Genomic DNA, 27,678 nt, shown 5'->3' with positions numbered 1-27,678 from the left:
CACACTCACTTAGTTGTTGATATCTAGGACTGCTTTGTTGGAGTTCGGAGATCATGCTGAGCATGATTTTAATGTAGAAATATGGAAGTGTTCTTATTTTTGGAGTACGGAGTCCATGCTAAGCATGGTAGTAGTTAGTGAGATATTGAAGTGTGTTTGCTGCAGGTACATGTTTGCCATTTATTTGATATGAATGATTATGATGTATTGCAATGTTTGATGTAATTGTATCCATGCTTGCATGTAGTTACTTTCAATTTGATTTTGACTTCCATGTGAAATTTTATAATAAAAGCATGCTTCAAATGATTGTATCATGTCATTAATAGTTTGCACATGAAAATATTAAGTTATCAATGCATGCATCAAAATTCTTGTTATTGTTTGACATAGTATATTGCATGATAAATTTGATATTTTCTTCATCGTCGCATTCTGATTGTTTTTTTCTTAATTCGTTAGGATACTATTCGTAACATCATACGACAGAATGACTGCAAACCGTGAATGGATGTATCGTAGGATAGTGGACAATGAGTTATCGCATGAATATATGGATGGTGTCGATAGTTTTATTGAATTTGCAACGACGAGTGTCAGTACGGTAGATCCCACAGGTCGGATTAGGTGTCCCTGCAAGATTTGTAAGAATAATCTATTTGTAGAACCTCATGGCGTTAGACATCACCTATACAGGAAGGGTTTTGTGAGTGATTATCAGAATTGGGCGTTTCATGGAGAAGAATTTAGAAACGATTTTGATGCACGGGTGAATGTGGTGCACGATAATCCATATACGAATTTGATATTCGATTCCATACAAAAGACTACGGTATAAACAAATCAACGATAAATAGTGGCGTGTGTGTCAAGGGTAGCAGCTACGGTGAAAATGAACATGATTACTACGGTGTTATAGAGGAAATAATGGAGTTGACTTACTTAGGCATGAATAACAGGGTTACGGTATTCAAGTGTCATTGGTTTGATCCAACTGCAACAAGACTCGACAAAGCTTCAGGCATTGTGGAGGTGAATCATAAATCCAGGTTTGGAACATATGAACCATTCATATTAGCCTCGCAAGCTCAACAAGTTTATTATACTTCATATCCGAGTATAAAAAAGTCAGATAGAAATGAATGGTGGGCAGTTTGCAAGGTGAAATCCAAACTATACCCCGAGTATGATCAGTTACAAGAAGATGAGTTAGCTGAAGACAGTGATTACTATCAATCAGATGATGTCTGTGACTTCGCTTATGATCACGATGTTGCGCATGATATGCATGTCATATCTCCATTGGCTGATGAAACATTCATAGAGGAATGTGATCCAAATGATGTACCAAGTGGATGGGCAAACAATGAAGAAGAAGAAGAAGAAGAAGAAGAAGAAGAAGAAGAAGAAGAAGAAGAAGAAGAAGAAAGTCAAACTAGTGACGAGGAAGAATTCTCAAGCTAGTGAGCAAAATCTTATACTACAAACCTCTATTTAAATGCATTGTAATACTTGATGTGAGTTGTATTGCAATACTTGGTGTGAATGATTAAAAATTTTATTTCAATGTATTGTAATACTTGATACGAATGATTCGAATGCATTGTAATACTTGATGTGAATGATTTCAATTATCTGAATGTATTATAATTTATGCAATTAACGAATGATTTGAATTAGTGCAATACTTGATGTCAATGATTTGAATTATTTGAATGCATTGCAATGCTTGATGTGAATGACTTGAATGCATTGTAATACTTGATGTGAATTATTTGAATGTATTGTATGACATATGTTATTTGTTAGAATATGGTTCGTGGAGGTTATAGTGGTCGCTCATCCAGTAGTAGCCAGGCTCAACCTTCATCTTCACGGGCTCCTGTGATAGGTATATCATATAACTAATTAGATGCTTGATTAGTTCAAATGCACATTCTGAGAACTTGGTGTGTATTTTTTTACAGATGATGTTGCGCCTGTACACGACCCACCTACACCAGTTGATCGCACAAGTCAACAACCAACACAGAAAACAGGGTCTTCTCAGGCTGGCACAAGAAGACTCATTCGAATAGTGTATATCGATAATCGACCGTAAGTATTTTGTTTTCAATTATTGCATATCTTTTAAATATTTTATATTGATATTTACTGTGTAACAATTCATGTGCAGCACGAGGTTTGAGCCACAAGAAGTAGTACGGGAGATTAGGAATTCACTTCTTCAACATCTACCAGGACCAGTTGCTCAATGGAAAGAGTACCCAAAGGAGGTGTTAGACAGATTGTGGTCCTCATTCATGGTATACAGTTGTTCCTCATAGTTAATGTGTTTCATATTTAATTTATTTAAGCAATGTCTACTAACTTTCTGAAAATATTTGTAGGCTTCGAATCGCTTTGCAACTACGGTGGAAGAAAATGATGCAAGGAAGGTGTGGCAGAAGGTGGCTGCCAATCGATTTGCAGACATGCTGCACACTATGAAGACTGCAGCAAAAAAAGCATCTGGCGTAGTAGATGATCCATTACTGTGGAAGGGCCATGGTCCTATTACTATCAGGAGAGATTACTGGGATGAAATGTGCAATATGTGGGCGGGAGATGCATTTAAAAATCGCTCTGCGAAGGCTTCACAAAATCGATCGAAGATGCCCGAAGCCCATCTACACACAGGTGGATCTAAGACATTTGGGAGCCACCTAAAGAAAATGGTAACTCATCAATATATAATATTAATTTTATAAGTATTGTTGCAAATTTGTGTACTAAATCTTTTGTCATTTAACTTCGCAGGAAGCAGAAAAAGGAGGCAGTGTACCATATAAGGATGTGTTTGTAGAAACACATAAACGGAAGACCACGGGAGTCTTCGTATCAGAGAAGGCGAGAACGACAACGATATGTATTAATTCTATTAATAATCATTGCAATATATATGCAAGTCATCATAATGTTGTCATTAATTATTAATGAATACTTTAAACATTATTTTGTAGGAGGCATATGAGCAACAAATGGTAGAGCAATATGGCGAAGACGCTACTCAGCATCCATCATTTGATCCTACAGCATGGGTGACTGCAGCAGGTGAACCCAAAAAAGGTCGCGTGTTCGGGTTTGGGAGTAATATGAACACTTCACCAGTTATTGGTTCTTCCAGTTACGGCTCACCAACTTCTTGCGCCGACATAAGCTCCAAGCAGCCGACTATTCTTTCCGGTGATGATGTACGCGAGATCATTAATGAATCACTGAATAACTACTTCCAATACACCGTCGCCCCCTTTCTCCGAAATGAGATCAAGGCCGCTGTTCAGGATAGGGGATCTTCGATTCCAGGTCCCTCTCAGGTATAATCACATATATAGTTTTTTTGACTGTCTTAAAGCATATCTGAGCATGGTAGAATCACATATAGAGTTTTTCTAGATGCCTTAGAACACATATGAACATGCTATAATCACATATTCAATTTTTTTACTGCCTTAGCACACATATGAGCATGATAGAATCACATATATATATATATATTTAACTTTTTGTCTGTCTTAGAGCACATATGAGCATGATAGAATCACATATAAAGTTTTTTTGATTGCATTAGAACACATAAGCATGCTATAATCACATATTCAGTTTTTTTACTGCCTAAGAACACATATGAGCATATTATAATCACATATTCTGTTTTTTGACTGCCTTAGCACACATATGAACATGCTATAATAACATATAGAGTTTTTTAACTGCCTTAGAACACATATGAACATGTTATATATCATTTATGATAGAATCACATATAAAATTTTTGGCTTTGCCTGCCTTAGAGCACATATGAGCATGCTATATTCACATATTCAATTTTTTTACTGCCTTAGCACACATACGAGCATGATCGAATCACATATATAGTTTTTTGCCTGCCTTAAAGCACATCTGAGCATGGTAGAATCACATATAGAGTTTTTTTATATGCCTTAGAACACATATGAACATGCTATAATCACATATTCAATTTTTTGACTGCCTTAGCACACATATGAGCATGATAGAATCACATATAGAGTTTTTTTATTGCCTTAGATCACACATGAGCACATGATAAAATCACATATAGTGTGTAATTTATTTCATTATATTTTGTTTATCAATACTGACTGTTCTTTTCTTGTGTAGGCTGCTAGCGATAATCAGGGTAGTGGAGCTGAAGGGACAGATAAAGACAATGAACAAGAAGACGCACAAAATCTTGGCGATGATTAGAGGACTGTGTTGAAGAAGTTCTATTTTTTTTATTTTTCCTAATTGTAATTGTTGAATTGTAAATAATTAAACTTCTTAGTTTTAAGGTGGAACGATTAATTATTATAGATACTTGTTATATGAATTTTTTTGTGTGGTTTGTTTTTTATTTACAGGAAATATAAATTGTACAGGAAATATAAATTGTACAGTTCTCGGTAATTAATTTTTAAATAAATTTTTTTTGATTTTTTTTCGTTTTTGCGACGGATGATTCCGTCGCTATTCATATTAATCTAGCGACGGCTTAGCGACGGAATTAAATCCGTCGCCACGCCGTGGTCGCCGTTTAGTACCGACGGATTGGCGACGGAATATAGCGCTCGTTATTCCGTCGCAATTAGCGACGAACTTGGCGACGGAATTATTCCGTCGCCAGTTAGCGTCGAAATATTCGCGACGTAAGCATACTGTCGCCGCGTTGTCGCTAATCCGTCGCTAACATGGTTAGCGACGGATTAGCGACAGATTAGCGACGGAATGTGGTCGTCGCTAATCTACTGCTTTGTTGTAGTGTCCTATATACTGGTTGCTTTTTTTATTATGATTCCCAAGTCTATTTCATCTTCCATGGAGAAAACTTTTTTGTGACTTTAATTATTTGGAATGGATGTGATGATCGTGTTCACATGCATCTTATTAGATGGGAGGTTTTATGTCGTCCTAGATTACTGTATTTAGAAGATTAATAAGGCAAATTTAGCCTTTTTTAGGTGTAGAATTTTGACCAAAGACTCGATTTGGACCCATTGTATAAGAGAGAAATAATTGCTGATACACCTGGAGGGGTATTATGTGGGGTTGGAACAGTGCCAGGGACCATGTCCATTGGTTCTTACAGGATGATTACTCTTGTAAATTCTTGTCAAAACCTTGGTCCACAGATCATGCTATATTCAGTCTCAAGACTATGATAAGGTTCGCAGGGAGCTCCATATGATGATAGCTGGTTTTTGTTAAGTCTGATAATAGGTCAGGGATTCGTTATCTGGTGGATTCTTCTATTCTGAATATGATTTCTCTAAGGTCAGGTCCTGATAGGCTTATGTGGGATGGTGGATTCATGGATTCAGTCCATCATTTTACGATATGGAAGAGTATACGTAATCGTTATCCTACTGCTTTATGGCGTAAATATCTTTGGTGTAAAGCACATGGTTCCAAGAGCTGTCTGAATTGTATTTTTTTTTCCTTCAGCATGGCCACCACCTGGTGTGCATGATTTTGATCTTCAGATTGTGTTGTTTTATTCAGATGTTGAAACCCAGGTGAGTTTTGTTCTATGGAAGAATTGTGGTATGCTTGTATATGCAAGGGTATGTTGGATTCAAATAGGCTTTTTCCTAAATCTCCTGTGTTGGAACATGTGTTGAGTTTATTTGGTCATAGTGTGACTGAGTTGTGTTGGCGAAACCCTGTAAAATCAACAATGACAGGGAGCGTACCTGAATTCGCCATAGTTCGTGTAGGAAGTTCGGCGTTCTCCTCAACCAGTCGACGCCCACAATGAGCCCAGGCCTTAGGTCGACGGTGAGCAGGACCCTATTCCGCTAAGTCTGAATGCGGAACTGAATTTGGGCAGGGAAAACCACTACAAGTCACTCATCATCCCAATAGCCCCTAACCCCTTATTTATAATGGGAGATTAGGCAATTACATGAATGTGATCTCTTCACATTCACGTAACTCCCACCCACTATCTCCATTACTTGGCCACTTACGTGACCCACTAGTAGGGTGTCAAACAGGGTCACATACGTGGGTTGAACCCAAAAACTGATAATGTCCAACATTCTCTCACTTGACCCATTGACACCAAAAGTGTACTAAATCGAGGTGTATACCGTTATCTCAATTTAATTCTTTATGTGGGTTCACATGCCACCCTTTATCACAAGGATGAATCGTATGAGTCAAGGATATGGACACCCCTTTATGAAATATCATATTTTCTTGTACTACTCTACAATTCACCTTCAGTGCTTAGGCATGTAAAGAAATTACCTTTATGAATAGGTTGGTCTCTCACCTATTCTATTGGTTCTTTAATATTGTTATTCTGCTATTCTCTCTAACCCATATGAGAGATTCTTTATGCAAAATCAACAATAACACAAAACCTTAGAGAATCAAAACATAAACACAAATGTGATCACATAATGTATTGTCATACATCAGAAGGAATAAAAAAGACCCATCCCCTTTACATGTTGGGAATACAATCCTAGTGCTAGCCCTTTAGTAAAGGGATTCACAGTCATTTCCTTCCTCCCAATTGTATCAATACATACCAAATGATTCTCAGTCCTTTTTTTAACAACAAAATATTTTAACTCCACGTGTCGACACGATGTTAAACTTTTGTTGTTATTTGAAAAAGACACGGCTGCTTCATTGTCACAAAAGATCTTTAGTGGTCTCTCAATAGAGTCCACTATACCAAGACCCATAATGAAGTTTCTTATCCAAATGGCCTGTGACGTAGTCTCGTATAGAACAATAAATTATGCCTCCATGGTATGAGCGCAACAGTGGTAGACTGCTTTCCACTTCTTCATGAGACAGCACCACCCGCTACAAGGAAAATGTATCCAGTAGTGGATTTTCTACTGTCAATACACCCTCCTAAGTCTGCATCAGAGTATCCAACGACCTTTAGGTAGTCAGCTTTCCTGTAGGTCAACATATAGTCTTTTGTTCCTTGTAAATAGCGCATGACCTTCTTCGCTGCCTTCCAGTGCGCAATGCTTGGATTTGACTGATATCTATCAAGCATTCCCACAACAAATGCTATATCAGGTCGAGTGCAAGTCTGTGCGTACTGTAAACTCCCAACTGCTGAAGCATATGGGACAACATCCATCTGAGCCTTCGCAATATCATCCTGAGGACAATCCTTTAAGCTCAATTTATCCCCTTTCACTATAGGTGCCGAACTAGGAGAACAATTCTCTATCCCATATCTTTTAAGAACCTTAAAGATATAGGGTTTCTGAGATAGGCCAAGGACACCCTTAGTTCTGTTATGATAGATCTCGATTCCAAGGACATAAGTGGCCTCACCCATGTCTTTCATATCGAAATGAGAGGAAAGAAAGTCTTTTGTTTCATGTAAAAGACTCAAATCATTAGTTGTAAGAAGAATATTGTCAACATATAAAACCAAAATTATGAACTTACTCCCACTAGTCTTAATGTAAATACACTGATCAACAATGTTTTTAGTGAATCCAAAGTTCATTATTACCTGATTGAACTTCTTATGCCATTGGCGGGAGGCCTGTTTAAGTCCATAAATTGACTTATTCAATTTGTAAACTAAGTTATTCGAGTCATCTATACTGAAACCAGGAGGTTGTTGCATGTATACCTCCTCATCCAGATCCTCATTCAGGAAGACAGTTTTCACATCCATCTGATGCAGCTCTAAATCAAAATGAGCTACGAGGACCATGATTATCCTCAATGATTCCTTAGTTGAGACAAAAGAAAAAATCTCATTATAATCAATGCCCTCTATCTGTGTGAAACCTTTTGCAACAAGCCTAACCTTGTACCTCTCCACATGACCTTTAGAGTCTGTTTTGGTTTTATAAACCCATTTACAACCAACAGGTCTAACTCCATCAGGTCGAGATACAAGATCCCACACTTGGTTCTTTGCCATAGAGTCAAGCTCTTCTTTCATGGCATTGATCCAATATGTTGATCTTTCACTTTCAATGGCTTCTGCAAATGTGAAGGGATCTTCATCAATGTCTATGAAATCATTTGACTATTGTAAATACACCACATAGTCCGGATGGATAGCAGATTTTCTAATTCTGGTGGACCTTCATACAAGTGCTACAGGTGGTTCAAAATGAGCCTCTGTATCCTGTTGTTGTTATATATCCTCATCAACAACCGGATCTAGTTGGAATTGATGTTCATTGAATGAACTTTCTCTTACATTACTCGAAAGAACAATGATAGAGAAAATTGGGTCTTTATCCTTAGCAGGTGAGAAACCTGAATCCTGCATTTCCTCAAAATAAATATTTTGGGACGCATCTATCCCAACAGAACCATTTTCAAGAAATCTTGCTTTATCTGTTTCCACTATCTGTGGTGTATGAGATGGACAATAAAACCTAAAGCCTTTCGATCTTTCTAGATAACCAATGAAGAAACCACTAGTTGTCCTAGGATCAAAAGCTTTTATATATGGGTTATACAATTTAGCTTCTGCTGGACATCCCCATATGTGCATATATGATTAAGAAGGTTTTCTACCTGTCTATAACTCGTAAGGAGTCTTTTGAATAGCCTTCGTAGAAACCTTATTCAGAATATGCACTGCTGTCCTAAGAGCTTCACCCCACAAGGTCAAAGGAAGGTTTGAGTGATTCAACATCGCTCAAACCATTTCTTTAAGCGTACAGTTTCTCCTTTCAGCTACACCATTCTGGTAAGCACTACTAGGCATGGTATACTGAGGCACAATGCCTTCCTCTTTTAGAAACCGCGCTAATGGACCTTCCTTTTGTCCCATCTCAGTGAAACAACCATAATATTCTTCACCTCTATCTGACCTGACAACCTTAATAACTTCACCGGTTTGTTTCTCTACATCTTTCTTGAAGTCCTTAAAAACCTGAAAGACTTCTGATTTTTCAGATAATAAGTAGAAATACATATACCGTGAGTAATCGTTTATAAAGGTGACAAAATATTTTTCACCCGTATAACACGATGAAAAAGGGCCGCAGACATCCGTATGCACTATTTCTAACTTTCCATTGCTGCGTTTGACATCTTTCTTATATGTGTTAGACTGCTTATCCTTTATGCAATCAACACATGGCTCTATATTTGTAAAATCAAGGGATCCAAGGATTCCCTCTTTCACGAGTCTTTGGACTCTCTCTTTCGAGATATGTCCTAATCTTCGATGCCAAAGCAAATAGGATTGTGAAATTCCACTAGAGGGGGGGTGAATAGTGAAATATGATAATGATCGATAAAATAAAATAATTAAGCAATAAGGCACAACACATAAAACACATAATTTATACTGGTTCGGTCAGTATCCAGACCTACATCCAGTCCCCAAGCAAACCACTTGAGCTTTCCACTATAACATCTGAGTCACAGGATAAATAGTACAACACTCTCTTCCCCAAAGGTCTTCTTCTCTCAACAGAGAAGGACAACACCCTCTTTCACAGAGGTCTTCTTCTCTCAACAGAGAAGGGCAACACCCTCTTTCACAGAGGTCTACTTCTTTCAACAAAGAAGGAATACAGTGAATAACAGAGTTACAATACTTCCTATAGAACCTTCAGAATGATATGAATGCACGAATGAAGGATTCTCAGAATGTTCTGTTTGTCACTCAGAAGATACTCTTTGTCAAAGAACTGGACTTGACTTTTTCTCTTTTCTTTCTTTCCTTTTTCTCTTTCTTTTTCAAGGCTCTCTTTTCAAATATCGAACAGAAATTTTTCTCGTTGTAAGCTCACACGTCTATTCCATTCCATGTTTGAATAGTTTATTTGAGTGTGTTTATATAGCTTTTAATAAGTAGTCGTTACATTTTTGGAATTGTAACTTTTTGAAATGTGAAATGTTATGTCATTTCAAAAAATATCTTTTAGATAAATTCGAGAATGCCTTTTTCCATAAAAGTAGAATAGAGGGTACACTAGTCGTTGTAATATTTTAGGTAATACATATTTTATGTAAAAAGTTTATTTCTTACAATAGTACATTGAACGTTGGGTTGTAGTTTTGTCTTTATTCTAATTAATGATTTGAGGTACATTAGTACTTCTTTGCTTTAAATGAGTGTAAGTACAATGAGTGCTTTGAGATATTTATTTGTACATAGTCATGTCAAGTGTTTTCTTTATGTTGTGTATTTCAAAGTCTCCAGAGAGAATGAGGACCAAAAGAAGGTCGACATTCTTTGAGAAGGATATTAACAAGGATTTGTTACAGGAGGCATTTAATGCTTTGTAAAGAGAATGATGACTTCAAGTAAGTCGACATTCTATGGTTATGAAAAAAGTAACTAGAGTCCTTTCAAAAACATATTTTATTTGTTTTTCTTTTGTGTAGCCGATTTATGTTTTTGTCTTCTTCTTATATTAAAAAAACATTTCTTTAAAGAAGGTAACTAAAGTCTTTTTAAAATATATTTTATTTGTTTTTCTTTTGTAGTCGATTTTATGTTTTTGTCTTCTTCTTATATTAAAAATATTTCTTTAAAGAGGGAAACTAGAGTCTTTTCAAAAATATATTATATTTGTTTTCTCCATGTAGCCGATTTTATGTTTTTGTCTTTTTCCTACATTCCTTTTTTCATGTTGTCTTGTATATAGTGTAAGGTACAATTATTACATGACAAAATATCTTTTTTCATAAAAGGTTGTAAGAAGGTACAATTATTGGTTTTCAAAAAGGAGCTTTTTGAAACTATCATATACTTTTATGATATAGTGTTTATGAATGAGTATGTAATATGCAATATGCAAGTTCCTGAAGGTTCTGTTACATATGACTCTAAAGAAGAAAAAAGTCTTCATCTTGAGGTAGCCGATCTCTTCATTTGAACTTTAGGAATGCATGGCTCATCAAGCTTTTTCTTCAAGGAGTATGATTGCACCATAGTTGTACTTGAACAGGAAGTCTCCATCCTTATTGGGTGAGATATCCTTGCATCAAATACTCGTTAGATTTATGGCAAAACATATTCAGTCATAATATAACATTATTTCAAGAGGACATATTATCATATCATATAAAATCAAATGAGACAGTGTATCATATTATGTGACATCAAAACCGAGTTTCTCAACATTCTCCCCCTTTTTGATGATGACAAAATATGCTCCCCTTGTCAAAAAGACACTATGCATAGAAATAATCATATGATAAAAAAGTGAAATAATGTTTAAAGAGAGAATATTTCTCCAATAATGGAGACAGGTTTTCTCCCCCTTTGTCATGGACAAAAAGAAAGGGATCAGAGTAAAAGAGTTATTACAGACCAAATATTACAGTCCAAAAGTATTTAAAAGTTATTACAGATAAAAAAAATGAGTTTATCTCGAAGGTGGAGGAGGTGAATGTGTTCGGTCGGCACGATTCCGCTTGCGAGTCTGCTGCAATAGGGCTTGATTACGAAAGATTCGATCCTGAGTTTGCTCGATATCCATCATAGCAGAAAAGTAATTGAAGGAGGATGTTGGATCTGCTTCATCAGAGCCGGGCATGTGCAGGGACCTTAGATTGAAGGTGGTTCCATCGAGGACTTGCGAGGGACGGAGGATGACTTCGTTGTGAAGTGGTACTTGGAAGTATTTGAGAATGGGAGTTATGAAACACCCAAAAAGAAGAGGCTCGAATTTCTGATAACGAATAAAAAGGTCAAAAAGAATGGATGACCAGTTTATCGGAAGAGAAGAAAAGATTGCGTAGATAAGAAGAGAGATTTTTCGAGGAACTAATCCCTGGCGGGGACGCTTGGGATAGATGTTGTGGAGAAGAATCTGGGCAAGTAGTTGAGCATGAGGTTGAAGATTCCTCATGTGCCATGGAAGTTGGTAGCAGTTGGTGCAGAGAAGTATTTTTCGAAGTACCGATCATTCGATTGGTACTATGGTGTTAAGGTCGGTACCGGTGGAAGGTAGGTTTAGAATTCTACCTAGGTCGGAAGCATCGAAAATCATCAGCTGTCCTCGGACTTTGCTGGTGATTGTGGTTTGTTCATGATCAGTAGAGAAGTTGGTATAAAACAGTCGAACTAGTTCGGGATAAAAGGCAGCTGGGGATGAAGATCCGAGTAGAGGTTTGAGTTCAGGGAGATAGGTGTCTAAGTCAAAGAGCATGGAGTCGTCAAAGTTAACCAATTTACCTTCATGAATGGGGCGAGAGCATAGTAAGTTGTAAGTGTGAAACAAATCTGGATACCTTAGATCGGCTGCAGTAATCACATTGTTGGAGGAGGAAGAGGTCATTGCAAGAGTTTGTAAGAAAAAAGGAACTAAGGAGAGCGAGTTTGAAGAGGGTAATAGTGTGTAGGAGAATTGATAGATACAAGTGGAATTTGTATGGTATGAACCATTCCATTAAATAGAAGAATGAAAATAATTTTGATAGGTTTTGAATGACATTGGAAGTGAGTGATTTTTAGAATTTAGTCAAATAAGGAAATCCGTGAGTAGTAAGTTAAGAGGCTTGTGAATGACAAATCAAATCAAGATTGGAGGATAGTGTATTATATTTGAGAAGAAGTCAAGGAGGACATGGTTTTGAATTATTCTTTTATATAAAAAAGAATTATCATGTGAGAGTTTTATCGAATTGTGAGTTTGTGTCATGTGTGATAAAGCCAAAAGAGTGAATTTTTCTATGGTTTTTAAAGATTTTCGAGAGATGAGGTGAAATAATGGCCTAATAAAAACAAATATCCTTTTATAAGATGTTTTTACTTTATGGAGAGTATTCGTGAAGAATGTGTTTGGAATAAGACAAATAGAGATGTGTGAGTGACATAAGATGAAGTTTTTCTTGAGGAAGTTTTTAATGAGTCTTGATTGGAGAGAAAGATATACAATATGAAAAAGGTCATGATTGCTAAAGACGATAATTGATTGTACATAGGCTATGATATAGTAGATGATATAGTAAAATTTTTTTTACGTGAAATGTAGCAACAAAAAGATCGATGGATAAATAATCAAATTTTGACCCAAGTTTTAGAGAAGTATATTGAAAGGACAAACAAAGAGATATATCATTTGAATATGAAGAATATACTATTTTGAAGATCGGCTAGCCTATCGTGAGAGAGAGGAGTGATGATGATGGAAAGAAGAAGATATTTTGATTAGACATAAAGTTGTTTTGAGAGAAACAATGAGAAACTCGTGAAGAGAGATAGAGAGAGAGAGAGAGAGAGAGAAAGTGAGAAATGATGGCCTACTAAAACAAGAAACAAGTGGGTGTTATTAAAATATAGTGCATGGGTTGAAGTGTAGAAGATTGTTATTCGTATGAGGGGTTTTCACAAGAGGACAAAAGGTGATGAAAGGATGTTATGAGATGAGTGATATGAAAGAGTGTCATAATTACTTATATTTAAAGAAGGTAGTACTCATGGGTATACGTGGAGGAGGATAGGACAAAGTGTGATTATTAATGTGTACTTGAAAGGTGACAAAATGAAAGACATAAAGAATGTGTTGTTATTCATAGAGTTTTGGTTTGAGGAACAAGGTTTTTGAAGGGATTCGATTGAAGGAGTTCATAGTTTCTTTAGGAAAATAGTAAAGAAGTCAAAGTTATGAATGAAGATTCAAATCGTATGTGTGAGAGAGAGAAAAGTAACTAAAGTAACTATATAGTAAAGAGAAAGTCAAGTTATGAGAAACAATAATTATGAAAGTGATGTAAAAGATGATATGACAAGAGGTAGAATGTACTTTGACATGAAGTTTCAACTTTTAAGGCAATTTGTGGTATTCGAGACCCTTAGAAATGATTCTTTTGTAAACCTAAAAAAAATATGAAAGGAAGACACGATTATTAAATTTTTAAAGTTCTTTTATTATCCTTATTAAGATGAATTTAGTAAATATTATGAACTCGAGTGAACTTAATATTTTAGTTTTATATATCATTCAATTTACATATACCTAGCTCTCTTCTTATTCTTATAAAATCTTCATTTTTTAAAGGTTTAGTAAAGATGTCTGCTAGTTGTTTATCTGTGGGTATAAATTCTAGTTTAATTATATTATTTAAGACTTGTTCTCTTAGAAAGTGATGTCTAATTTGAATGTGTTTAGTTCGAGAATGTAAAATAGGATTTTTGGAAAGGTTTATAGCACTTGTGTTATCACAAAAAATAGTTGTATTTTTGAATTTTAAACCAAAATCTTTCAAAGTTTGTTTCATCCAGATGACTTGTGTACAGGCTAGGCTAGCAGCAATGTATTCGGCTTCAGTAGTTGATAAGGATACACAGTTTTGTTTCTTACTGAACCATGATACTAGTGAGTGCCCTAGCATATGACATGTTCCACTTGTGCTTTTTCTGTCAGATTTACTTCCAGCAAAGTCAGCATCGCTGTATGAGATTAGATCAAATGTAGAGGATTTTGAATAGAATAATCCAAAATCAACTGTGTCTTTTAAATATCTCATTATTCTTTTTACAGCTTTAAGATGTGATTCTTTTGGATTTGACTGAAATCTAGCACACAAGCAAACACTGAACATAATATCTGGACGGCTAGCAGTTAAATAAAAAAGTGATCCTATCATACCTCGGTATACCTTTGTATCAACAGACTTACCATCTTCATCTTTGTCCAAAACAGTAGTAGTGCTCATAGGAGTAGATTTTGAAGCAGTTGAGTTCATGTTGAACCTCTTCAGAAGTTCACGAGCATACTTAGATTGATTGATGAAAACTCCATCCTTGGTTTGCTTGATATGCAGTCCAAGAAAGTAGGTGAGTTCTCCCATCATGCTCATTTCAAATTCTTTCTGCATGGACTTAGAAAAATCTTCACAAAGAGTGCTGTTAGAAGATCCAAAGATGATGTCGTCGACATATATTTGAACAATTAGGGTATGATTATTCACTACTTTAACAAATAATGTAGAATCTGCTTTGCCAACAGAAAAACCAGTTTTTAATAAAAAAGTTTTAAGCCTATCATACCAAGCACGAGGTGCTTGTTTTAAACCATATAAAGCACGTTTGAGTTTAAAAACATGATTTGGGTATTGTTCATTTTCAAATCCTGGAGGTTGTTTTACATAAACTTCTTCATTTATAAAACCATTTAAGAAAGCACTTTTAACATCCATTTGATATAATTTGAAATCCATATAGCTTGCATATGCTAAGAGCATTCTAATAGATTCAAGTCTAGCAACAGGAGCAAATGTTTCATCAAAATCAATACCTTCCTCCTGGTTGTATCCTTGAGCTACTAGTCTGGCCTTGTTTCTTATAACATTATCTGCTTCGTCTAGCTTGTTTCTGAAGATCCATCTTGTCTCAATGATTGGATGATCCTTTGGTCTAGGTACAAGATCCCAAACATCATTTCTTTGGAATTGATTCAGTTCTTCAGTCATGGCTAGCATCCAGAACTCATCAATGATGGCTTCATCAATCTTCTTTGGTTCAAGTTGAGAAATGAATGCCATGTTTGCAATCCGTTCTAGCTGAGCTCTAGTTTGAACCCCCTTTGTTAGTTCTCCCAAAATCTGCTTTTGAGGATGATCTTTGATATCGACAAAGGTTCTTTGATGATCATCTTCATTAGACTTAGCCGTGTTATCTAAAAATAAATCTGTACTTTCAACATCATCATCATTAGTTTGTATATGAACATATTGATCAATAGATTCACAAAAACTAACATGCATAGATTCTTCAATAGTATTATGACTCTTATTGAAAACTCTGTATGCTTTACTATGACTTGAATATCCTAAGAATATGCCTTCAACAGATTTAGCATCAAACTTATCTAGGCTATCTTTTGTGTTTAGGATAAAGCATTTACATCCAAAGACTTTGAAATAGTCTATTCTTGGAGTTCTGTCATAGAATAGTTCATAGGGAGTTTTATTTAATAAGGGTCTAATGAGAACTCTATTTGTTATGTAGCATGCAGTATTAACAGCTTCTGCCCAAAAAGATTTTGCAAGATTATTGTGTTGGTGCATAGTCCTGGCAGATTCCTGAAGGGTTCTATTCTTTCTTTCTACTACACCATTTTGAGGTGCAGCTCTAGGAAAGGCAAAGTTATGAGAAATACCATGCAAGTTACAAAAATTTTCAAAAAGTTCATTTTCAAATTCTCCTCCATGGTCACTACGGATTTTAACAATAGAACAAGATTTTTCGTTTTGTAATTTTTTACATAAGATTTCAAATTGACAAAACGTGTCACTTTTGTTTTTCAAAAATATTACCCAAGTAAATCTTGAGTAGTCATCTACAATAACAAAAACGTATTTATTGTGATTATGACTAGCTACTCTAGAAGGACCAAAAAGATCCAGGTGGAGAAGCTCTAAAGGTCTCTTACTTGAAATGATATTTTTTGATTTGAAAGATGATTTTGATAATTTTCCTAATTGACATGCATCACAAAAGTAATCCTTTTTAAAAGAAATTTTGGGTAACCCACGTACTAACTTATTTTTAGCTAATTTAGACATGTATTTAGAATTTACATGACCCATTCTTAAGTGCCATAAATGTTGAGAGTCATTATTAGCTATAAGACAATGTTCTGTGATGTTTTCTAGGTATAGTTCATATATATTATTCTTTCTTATACCTTTTAAGATGATGTTTTCATTGGTGTCTGCTATGAGGCATGCATCATGATTAAAGCTAACATTATAACCTGTGTCACACATTTGACTGATACTTAGTAGGTTATGTTTTAAGCCTTTAACAAGGAGAACGTCTTTGATAAGAGGTTTATCTATGTTACCAATATTTCCAATACCAATTATCAAAACTTTGTTGTTATCTCCAAAGGTGACGGTTCCTCCTTCTTTATGATGAAGAACAGCAAAAAGGTCTGAATGTCCTGTCATGTGCTTTGAACATCCACTATCTAGTATCCATTTGTTCTTCTTCTTTGGAGTCTGCAAAACATTAAGTAAATCTCCTTTTTGGTACCCAATCGGGTCCTTTTTTGTTAGACTTTGGAACCCATATCCATTTGGATTTGGGTTTGTCTATATCTTTATAGGAGTTAAAAAGATTATCATTATAATACTCCTTATTTGGTTCAGATGAACTTTTCACAAACGTGGTCTTTTGATTCATACAAGAAGGTTTTTTGAAATGAGAGTAGCCAATACCATTCTTGTAAAAAAGGACCTTCTGAGAGGATAAGAGTTTATCCAAGTTCTCTTTACCTTTAGTAAACTTGAAAACCGTTTTCATAAGGTTCTCAGTTTTACTTTTTAGCTCTGAAATTTCTACTTGCATATTTTTAGTTTTGAAGCTAGTAGAAGAAATTTCAGATATAAGCATAAGATTTTCCTTTTTCAACTCAGAATTTTCACTGCTGAGTTTTTCATTCTCTTGAGAAAGCTTTAAATTTTCAGATTTTAAATCTTTATTTTTGAAACTCAATTTTCTAGATTCTTCAAATAGTTCTTGAAAATCATCTAGAAGTTCTTCAAAGGAAAAATCAAAGATTTCACTTACCGAACTTTCGTTTGCCATGAAGCACATATTTGCAGTTTCGGCTTCATCATCACTTGACTCTTCACTAGTGGATGGTTCTGAATCATTCCATTGAGCATGCAGAGCCTTTTTCTTGAAGAACCTCTTCTTTGGTTCCTCAGTCTTGGACTTTCTTTTGAGAAGGGGACAGTCACGTTTTAAGTGGCCTGGCTTATTACACTGAAAGCACATGGGATCTTCTTTAGGATCTTTTCTTTCCTTGTGCCTGTTTGGAAGCCAATTCCTTCTCATGAAGCGCTGGAATTTTCTGTTAAGTAGCGCAATTTCTGATTCTTTATCTGAGTCTTCATTCTCAGATAGGGCTGAGAAAGCTAGAGTTTTCTTTACTGGTTGCTCTTCTTCCCTTCTTTCTTTCATGTGGACTTCATAGGCCATAAGATTGCCTATTAAGTCGTCCAAAGTAAGCTTAGATAAATCTTGAGCTTCTTCAATAGCAGTAGTCTTTTTCTCCCAATCAGTTGTGAGAGATCTCAAGATTTTCTTCACCTTTTCAGTCTGGGAATATGTTACACCCAGAGATTTCAGATCGTTGGTGATGTTGGTGAATCTGGTAAACATCTCTGTGATGGGTTCATCTTTGTTCATTTTGAACAACTCATATTTTCTAACAAGAGATGAAATTTTGGCTTCTTTCACATTGTTGGTTCCTTCATGAATAACTTCCAAAGAATGCCAAATATCATATGCAGATTCACATATAGATATTCTATTGAATTCGTTTTGATCAATGGCACAATATAAGGCATTCATAGCCTTTGCATTTAGGTTTGCCATTTTCTTTTCTTCATCAGACCATAAGCTATAGTCTGCGGATGGAGATGTGTATGGATGCTCAACAATTTTCCATACAGCAAAATCTATGGATTTGAGAAATATAGCCATTCTGCACTTCCAGTATCCATAGTTGGAACCATTGAAGAAAGGAGGACGAGATGCGTGTTGACCTTCAATATCACGAGCATAGGAAGTAGATGCCATTTGTGCTGGAAGACTTGTTACGTCGAAACCAGCAAGCCTGCTCTGATACCAAATGAAATTCCACTAGAGGTGGGGTGAATAGTGAAATATGATAATGATCGATAAAATAAAATAATTAAGCAATAAGGCACAACACATAAAACACAGAATTTATACTGGTTCGGTCAGTACCCAGATCTACATCCAATCCCCAAGCAAACCACTTGAGCTTTCCACTATAACATCCGAGTCACCGGATAAATAGTACAACACCCTCTTCCTCAGAGGTCTTCTTCTCTCAACAGAGAAGGACAACACCCTCTTTCACAGAGGTCTTCTTCTCTCAACAGAGAAGGGCAACACCCTCTTTCACAGAGGTCTACTTCTTTCAACAAAGAAGGAATACAGTGAATAATAGAGTTACAATACTTCCTATAGAACCTTCAGAATGATATGAATGCACGAATGAAGGATTCTCAGAATGTTCTGTTTGTCACTCAGAGGATACTCTTTGTCAAAGAGCTGGACTTGACTTTTTCTCTTTTCTTTCTTTCCTTTTTCTCTTTCTTTTTCAAGACTCTTTTTTCAAATATCGAATAGAAATTTTTCTCGTTGTAAGCTCACAAGTCTATTCCATTCCATGTTTGAATAGTTTATTTGAGTGTGTTTATATAGCTTTTAAAAAGTAGCCGTTACATTTTTGGAATTGTAACTTTTTGAAATGTGAAATGTTATGTCATTTCAAAAAATATCTTTTAGATAAATTCGAGAATGCCTTTTTCCATAAAAGTAGAATAGAGGGTACACTAGTCGTTGTAATATTTTAGGTAATACATATTTTATGTAAAAAGTCTATTTCTTACAATAGTACATTAAACGTTGGGTTGTAGTTTTGTCTTTATTTTAATTAATGATTTAAGGTACATTAGTACTTCTTTGCTTTAAATGAGTGTAAGTACAATGAGTGCTTTGAGATATTTATTTGTACATAGTCATGTCAAGTGTTTTCTTTATGTTGTGTATTTCAAAGTCTCCAGAGAGAATGAGGACCAAAAGAAGGTCAACATTCTTTGAGAAGGATATTGACAAGGATTTGTTACAGGAGGCATTTAATGCTTTGTAAAGAGAATGATGACTTCAAATAAGTCGACATTCTATGGTTATGAAAAAAGTAACTAGAGTCCTTTCAAAAACATATTTTATTTGTTTTTCTTTTGTGTAGCCGATTTATGTTTTTGTCTTCTTATATTAAAAAACATTTCTTTAAAGAAGGTAACTAAAGTCTTTTTAAAAATATTTTATTTGTTTTTCTTTTGTAGTCGATTTTATGTTTTTGTCTTCTTCTTATATTAAAAATATTTCTTTAAAGAGGAAAACTAGAGTCTTTTCAAAAATATATTATATTTGTTTTCTCCATGTAGCCGATTTTATGTTTTTGTCTTTTTCCTACATTCCTTTTTTCATGTTGTCTTGTATATAGTGTAAGGTACAATTATTACATGACAAAATATCTTTTTCATAAAAGGTTGTAAGAAGGTACAATTATTGGTTTTCAAAAAGGAGCTTTTTGAAACTATCATATACTTTTATGATATAGTGTTTATGAATGAGTATGTAATATGCAATATGCAAGTTCCTGAAGGTTCTGTTACATATGACTCTAAAGAAGAAAAAAGTCTTCATCTTGAGGTAGCCGATCTCTTCATTTGAACTTTAGGAATGCATGGCTCATCAAGCTTTTTCTTCAAGGAGTATGATTGCACCATAGTTGTACTTGAACAGGAAGTCTCCATCCTTATTGGGTGAGATATCCTTGCATCAAATACTCGTTAGATTTATGGCAAAACATATTCAGTCATAATATAACATTATTTCAAGAGGACATATTATCATATCATATAAAATCAAATGAGACAGTGTATCATATTATGTGACATCATCCTTTAGGCCATGTTTATTGCCAATCATTGTGTTCTCAATGGAGTGAGATTCCTGAATTTGGAATTTGGTTCTTAATCGATACAAACCATCACACATATATGCAGAACCTATATTCATTGAATTTTTCATAATAATAAGTTCAGATTTTCCAAATTTAAATACAAAGTCAAACTTATCAAGTTTTGAAATTGAAATTAGGTTCCGACTATAAGATGGAACATAAAAAGTATCGACCAAATCCAATATAAATCCTGACTCCAACACAATTCTACAGGTCCCAATGCTCTTGACATGCGAACATATCTTATTTCTTGAGAAGATGCTTCTTTCATGCTCCGTTGGTTCCCTTTTGTTCAGAAATGCCTGTAAAGAGTTGGCAATGTGCACCGTGGCACTAGAATCAATCCACCAACTATGCAATAGAACATGAATTAGATTGCACTCATGAAAAAATGAATGACTTATTACCTTTATTTTTGAGCCACTTCTTGAACTTCAAACAGTCCACCTTCTTATGCCCTTTCTTTTTGCAGAAGAAACACTTTATAGAAGAGCCTCCTAACTGGGATCTAGCTTTCGCCTGAGAGTTTGAACTCTCCCCAGTGACTCTCTTTTGATTCTTTCTTTTGAAAGAGTTTTTCTTTGGCCTCGACCTCTGTTTATCCTTATGAGAAGCCATATGTGCACTTGGCACCCTCTCACCCTTCAATCTCTCATCTTCCTCAACACACTTAGCCAATAGATCATTAAAAGACCACTCATCATTATGTGTGTTGTAGGAGATTTTAAAGGGTCCATACTCAGTAGGTAACGAGGTTAAGATCAGATGGACTAAGAAGGAGTCAGAGATGGCAAACTTCATGTCATTCAGTTGAGTCGCAATATTCCTCATTTCCAAAATATGCTGTCGGATGTGACTGTCACCAACATATTTCATAGATACTAATTTGGACATGAGCGTACTGGCCCTTGCCTTATTAGAAGTGACGAACTAAGCCTCAATGGCTCTCAGAAATTCCTTAACGGTCCTACAATAAGGAATGGTGCCTCGAATATTCTTAACCACCCAAGATTGCAAAAGCAATAGACTAAGTCTGTTCGAGCGCTCCCACTTCTCAGAGGCAGCCTTCTGTTCGGCTGTGCTCTGCTCTGTAAGAGCGGGAGGTTCATCAATTCTAAAGACCAAATCTAAATCCATATAGCCCAAAGTGAATAACACGATTTCTTTCCAATCAGAAAAATTTGATCCGTCTAAGATAGGGATACTACTTGAACCGTCGATATGGAAGGAACCTGATAAATCAAGGAACGAAAATGGAAAGACATTACTATTATTGCTCAGACGAGACTCGTGTTGAAAAGGTAAAAGTGAGACCCTTTATTTTCACCTTTTCTGAGACAAGCATAGTTGAGCCATTATCGTTTCACTTTGGTGAAAACGACAATAGTCATAATTGCTCCATCTTTTCAATTCTCAAGGAATTGACTTTAGTTGGTGAAACTAGTAGATCATGAATCCAGAGGCAATTCAACACTGTACCTTTGGGTACAAACATGCTTCATGGGCTGGAATACATATCTACTATCACACCCTGTGTAAATTTGGAACACAACGACTTACCTTTGGGTAGAATCGATGTTTCTTAAATTCACACACAATCATAATTATGAATCTTAATATGGTCCAAAGAATCTTTAATTAACATGACTCAGATCACTTTGGTGATTACATGAATCGGTCAACCAAGATCTTTTACCGAAAATCCTATTCGTATTATGGAGCACGCCCATGCACACATTTTAATGCATGTATATTCATGACATAATATCAGTTCATACTTCAAAAAAAATGCATAAACTAATTGTCATAAATTTAGTTACAATTCATGCCTAAAATCATCATGCATAACTTAACCAACGCAAAATACATGAATTAACATGCATAAGTCATGCATTATTCAAAATAAATACTTTATAAAGCATGAAAGATAACAAAAACATGCTCATATGGGTAAAACCCAGGGTCCACAAGTAGGAATCGGTCTAAAAACACTCTGAACCGGTCTGAAACCGCCCCGAACTCGTCATCTAAGGGTCCGAACCGGTTCTAAACCTTATAAACCGATACTTAATATGAACAAAAGTTCATAAAACCCTATAACTGTATGCCAAAATCCCTGTATCTCTTTATATTTATGAAAACAGGGTCTCAGCATCTCAAAACCGGTGAAAAACTGGAAAGAACCGGTCAAAAACGACTCTGAACCGGTTCCGAAAGGGGTTGGATCAGGTTCCTGATCCGATTCAGTCTTAATAGTGTTTGGATCCTGCTTTCATGGATCCGACCTAGTTTAAATGAGATCTGGGTCTGACCCGACCCATACTTAATATGGATCAGACCCGGCCCGAACTAAAAACCCGGGTTAGACCCAGTCCAAAACAGACCCGGGTCGGACCCGGTCCATAACAGAACCGGGTTAGACCCGATCCTAAATGGACCCCGGTTTCGACTCGGTCCAAACCGGACCCCGGGTATGACCCGACTCTTAATGGGTCCGGATCGGACCCGATCCAAAACAGAATCGGGTTAGACCCGGTCCTAAATGGACCCGGGTCAAACCCGATCTGAGAGAAAGACCCGATCCTTTTCGGATCAGACCCAGACCCGGTACCATTATGGGTCCGGGTCAGATCTAAAAAATGATAAGCAGACCCGATCCACCCAAAAGGGTTTGGATCGGGTCTGTCATCGGGTCTTCTCGCAGGACCCGATCCGGTCCCTTTATAAAAAATGAAACAGGAACCCGATGGGTTTCTGTTTAATTTTTTTTAGGGAAACCAAAAAGGAGTTTCCGCCCTTTTCGGTTCCACGACGACCCACGTCGCCGTCACGGCGACTAAGCCCGGTGGCCGGCAACCTGCGTCACCCCACGGTGACGCCGATCCGGCGACAGCCCCCCCGTCAGAAGACGTCGCCCCACGGCGACGCTTCGCAACTTCGTCGTCCAATGGCTGAAATCCGACAGCGCCTGCCAGTCCGGCGGCAGCCCCGACGAAGTCATCAAGGCTGCCGCCGACCAATGGCTGCCCTTGCCAGCAAAATGCCCCACGGTGAACTCCGGCGACAGGTAAGGGTTAAATTTTTTTTATTGTCGCCGGTGTACAGGTCACTCCGACAATGAGGTGGGGTAACCTGGGCGCCGACAAGACCGCCCTGTCACCTCTGCAGTTTTCCGGCAAAAGTCCCTTGCCCAACGGCTGAAAAGGAAAACAGAGAAGAAAAGGGGGTTTTTCAGGCAACGGCTCACCGACAGAGGGTAAACCCCTCTGCAGCTCAATGGCCACAGGCGATTCGGAGATTTACATCTACTGCTTATCGGTGGTTGTCGCCCCACGACGACTCCATCGACACCCAAATCGCCAAAATGGCCTACATGGCCACACACAACTGAAATGCGTGGCATACATGGGCCCATAACCCAATGTTGGCGAAACCCTATAAAATCAACAATGACAGGGAGCGTACCTGAATTCGCCATAGTTCGTGTAGAAAGTTCAACGTTCTCCTCAGCCGGTCGACGCCCACAATGAGACCAGGCCTTAGGTCGACGATGAGCAGCACCCTATTCCGCTAAGTCTGAATGTGGAACTGAATTTGGGCAGGGAAAACCGCTACAAGTCACTCATCATCCCAGTAGCCCCTAACCCCTTATTTATAATGGGAGATTAGGCAGTTACGTGAATGTGGTCTCTCCACATTCACGTAACTCCCACCCACTATCTCCATTACTTGGCCACTTACGTGACCCACTAGTAGGGTGTCAAACAGGGTCACATACGTGGGTTGGACCCAAAAACTAATAATGTCCAACAAGTTGTCCATTTCAAGTAATAATCGAGCTTTTGAATTGGTCGAGGGTTGTCTGTGAAAGCCATTGTAAGTTGAACCTGTATTTTACCAGTTTGCCAAAATGAAGTAATTAATCAGATCTACTGTGTATCTAGTACTTCCTCCATGTATGTGTGCTTGTTGTTCTCACATGTTGAATCAGAAAGGGAGGAAATCTTTTGGAGGGATAATTTCCATGTGATTTGATTTGTATTCCTAAGCCAACTATTTTAATAATATGGAGGGGGCTCTATCCCTCAGCTTTCTCTTCTCGAAAAAAAAAACTCTACTATAAGCAATTATAATTTGAAAAGCTTTTGAAAATCATTAAAGTATGCTAAAAAATTAAAGATTAAAATAATAATACTTGTAAATGGAATTGGGTACAAACTATGTATAGGTTGGAGTCAATTTGGGTAATGGGTCAATTCAGGTTCTGGTCGGGGTTTAGGTACATATATATTGCATAGAACCGTTGGATTATATTACCTAAAAACTGACCCATTTATGAAATGGATCTAGATTTTAGCTCTGATATGTATCAATGTGTCTATCAAGATCAAGTTAGTCAAGTATACCCAGCTCAGTTACACCCCTAAATGGCGCTCAAAGTGTTTCAGAAATCTTATAAAGATCCCTCCCATAACATCAACTAGGACGGAGTTCACTGCACTCAAGCAGAAAATTTCTTGTTCAAGCAAATCATCAATGGTTAATTTTCTAGCTCACCTCTTTCATTGAGAATGGATCACATTTTCTTCATAAATAGATTTGGTTTAAGGTTGTAAATACTACTAAATTACTCAGTTATCTATTGTTATCACTTGTTTAATAGTAGACTATCAAAGGTGCCATTCAAGGAACTGAAGAGGCAAGAAACATAGGAGATGTCAGCAAATTTTGTAAAGATAAGAACGACAACATCAAGGCAGGCTGTTATGACTCCTAATGATAGATTTTGTAATCCATATAAATCTAATCCTGAGGAGGGAAAGCTTATTAATAAAGAAGGAAAGATATCTCTAATGTGGGCATATATCTAAAGAAGAAACCTCCTATAAATTGTAAGATGCATGTAAAAGAAAGATAAACATTCTTACCTTTCCCGTGGACATAGGCTCATAGAGCTGAAACACTTAATTCCTTTGCTCTCTTGTTCTCTTGCTCTTTTTAGTTTATGGTATCAGAGCTTCTAACCGAGTGAGCTTTCTTCGGTTTTGCATGGCTTTTGCCTCAAGTTTGTCTCCATTGTCTAAGTACTCGTAACCTGCAACCTTAAATGTTGCAACTTTTGTGCACACACACTAATTATTTGATATAGAAGATGCAATTTCTTGGTCTGATTGAAAGCCAAGACTTGCAGAGGTTTATCAACTGAAGGACTGTCATGCCCGATCAATTCATCACTGGCATCAATGAAAACAACTCCAATAATACAGACCATGCATTGTGAAGGAGATTTGATCGGTTGCTGGAAAGCAGACACTCTGGACATAGCTGCTCAGGCATGGTCGGCTCTCAGGGATGCCTTCATCCTTAACTCGTAAGAGAGGGGAATGCAACCTATTGCAAAAGCTAAAAACTCACTGTAAAAAGGAGTCAAAGCATTGCTGAGTATACATTGGTACTTTTAAAAACATATGTGATGAACCGGCTATTGAAGATCCAGATCCAAGGTGCAACCGTAACACCATCTACTAGCCAGATAACACTACATCAGAAGATCTCAAGCCACCACATTTGTCCATCTAGGATAATCTTGGCCTTGAAGGAAAGGATCCCCATAATCAGTACAATCCTAACAAACAACCGTTCTTGACTTAGTGGATAAGGATAAGAGATCCATGATAGAAAAATTATAGCAGAAAATCATGGATCAAATTTTATATATGTTGCGTTTTGTGTATTTCAATGAGGTGTTATTGATAATATTAATACCAAGAGAGTGCGAGAGTTTTTCCCATGGACGTAGGTTCTATTCTAGAACCACGTAAACTGGTTTGTGTGTTTGTTTGCTCGATATTTCTTTATGGTATCAGAGTTGCTTCAATGATTTGTTCTTCATTGTCTCTCTTCTTGATTAGAGTTTGATTTCTTGAGATGCCTTTGGTTCGCATGATGGCTGAGTTATATTCAGGATCAACATATCCATATCCTGCCACCTTAAACATCTGAAATTTTGCTTCACTGAAGCTCAACCACTTAAATTTTTTATTGTGGCACACTCATATCCTTGCCTTGATCAAAAGTCAAGACATGCAAGGATTCATCAATAGAGAGATGTCTTCACCAAATCCTACCATTGTGGAACCTGAAAAATAGGTTGTCGTCAATCCTTCATATGTGTTATGAAAAAAATCTGACTAATTGCTTAAAAGTTGGATTACAATAACCTTATCTGAGTCTGTTCTTGGCCTTGAAACCTCCAAAGAAATATGGGAGATGTTGATTACTTTCTTTGCTCAAGATTCACAAGAAAGGGAGTTTTGCTTAATGCAACAACTATCCATTGTTAAGAAATGAACGGATTCTCTTAATAACTATATCATATGTTTCAAAATGATCTGTGATGATCTGGCCACTATAGGCAAACTCGTGGAAGACAGGGTAAAAGTCATCTGGCTTCTACAGGGCTTAGGCCCTGGATATGAGAACTTCGTTACCAGCATGCTCAAGCCGCCGGTTCCTCCATATCGAGACATACTGCCCCTGTTACAAAGCCATGAGACAAGGAACACCTTGCATGATGTCCAACTACAAGCTGCCTATTATGCAAATCAAGGTCAGTTCAATAAACGCAAAAATAATTTCAAGTTCAATAGCAAAGGTAGAGGCTTTCATCAATGTCAGAATAATTTCAATAAGAATGTCGAAGATAGTTTCAAGACTTTGGCTAACACATCTCACAATGCAAGACAAAACAAGAACAAATTTTAAGGGATGCAATGTCAAATATGCAGAAAACAGAATCATTATGCCTTAAAATGCTATCATCGATTTAACCATTCTTATCAGATGGATGACACATCTAAAGCCCTTGCTGCTCTATCCATAGTTGATTCCCAAGACAATGAGTAGTTTGTAGATTCGAGTGCATCCTCACATATGACAAGAGATGTCGGTAAGTTATCTAACTTAGTTCTATATGTCGGGCATGATTATGTTATGATTGAGAATGGAAAAAGATGGCAAATTTCTCACACAGGAGATGCTAAACTTTTCACTCATTCTTTTTCTCTTTGGCTCAAGGATGTTTTATATGTTCCAGATATGAAGGCCGATTTACTGTCTATTAGCAAGC

The 27,678-nt window shown here is 36.6% G+C and overlaps 1 protein-coding gene across 1 annotated transcript; it reads left to right on the top strand.

The window, feature by feature from the left end:
- Positions 1-3,125: 3,125 nt before the first annotated feature.
- On the top strand, positions 3,126-4,486 carry LOC149843243 (uncharacterized). Its single transcript, XM_090001753.1, has 2 exons — positions 3,126-3,356; positions 4,183-4,486. Exons 1-2 carry the CDS (start codon positions 3,135-3,137, stop codon positions 4,267-4,269), a joined length of 309 nt encoding a protein of 102 aa, XP_089857879.1. The 5' UTR covers positions 3,126-3,134; the 3' UTR covers positions 4,270-4,486.
- Positions 4,487-27,678: the final 23,192 nt, after the last annotated feature.

Source organism: Nuphar pumila, chromosome 3 (assembly GCF_984573655.1).
Source record: "Nuphar pumila chromosome 3, dmNupPumi1.hap1.1, whole genome shotgun sequence".
Lineage (NCBI taxonomy): Eukaryota > Viridiplantae > Streptophyta > Magnoliopsida > Nymphaeales > Nymphaeaceae > Nuphar > Nuphar pumila.
The sequence above is the reverse complement of the archived record's forward strand: the minus strand, read 5'-3'. Positions and strand labels throughout refer to the sequence as shown.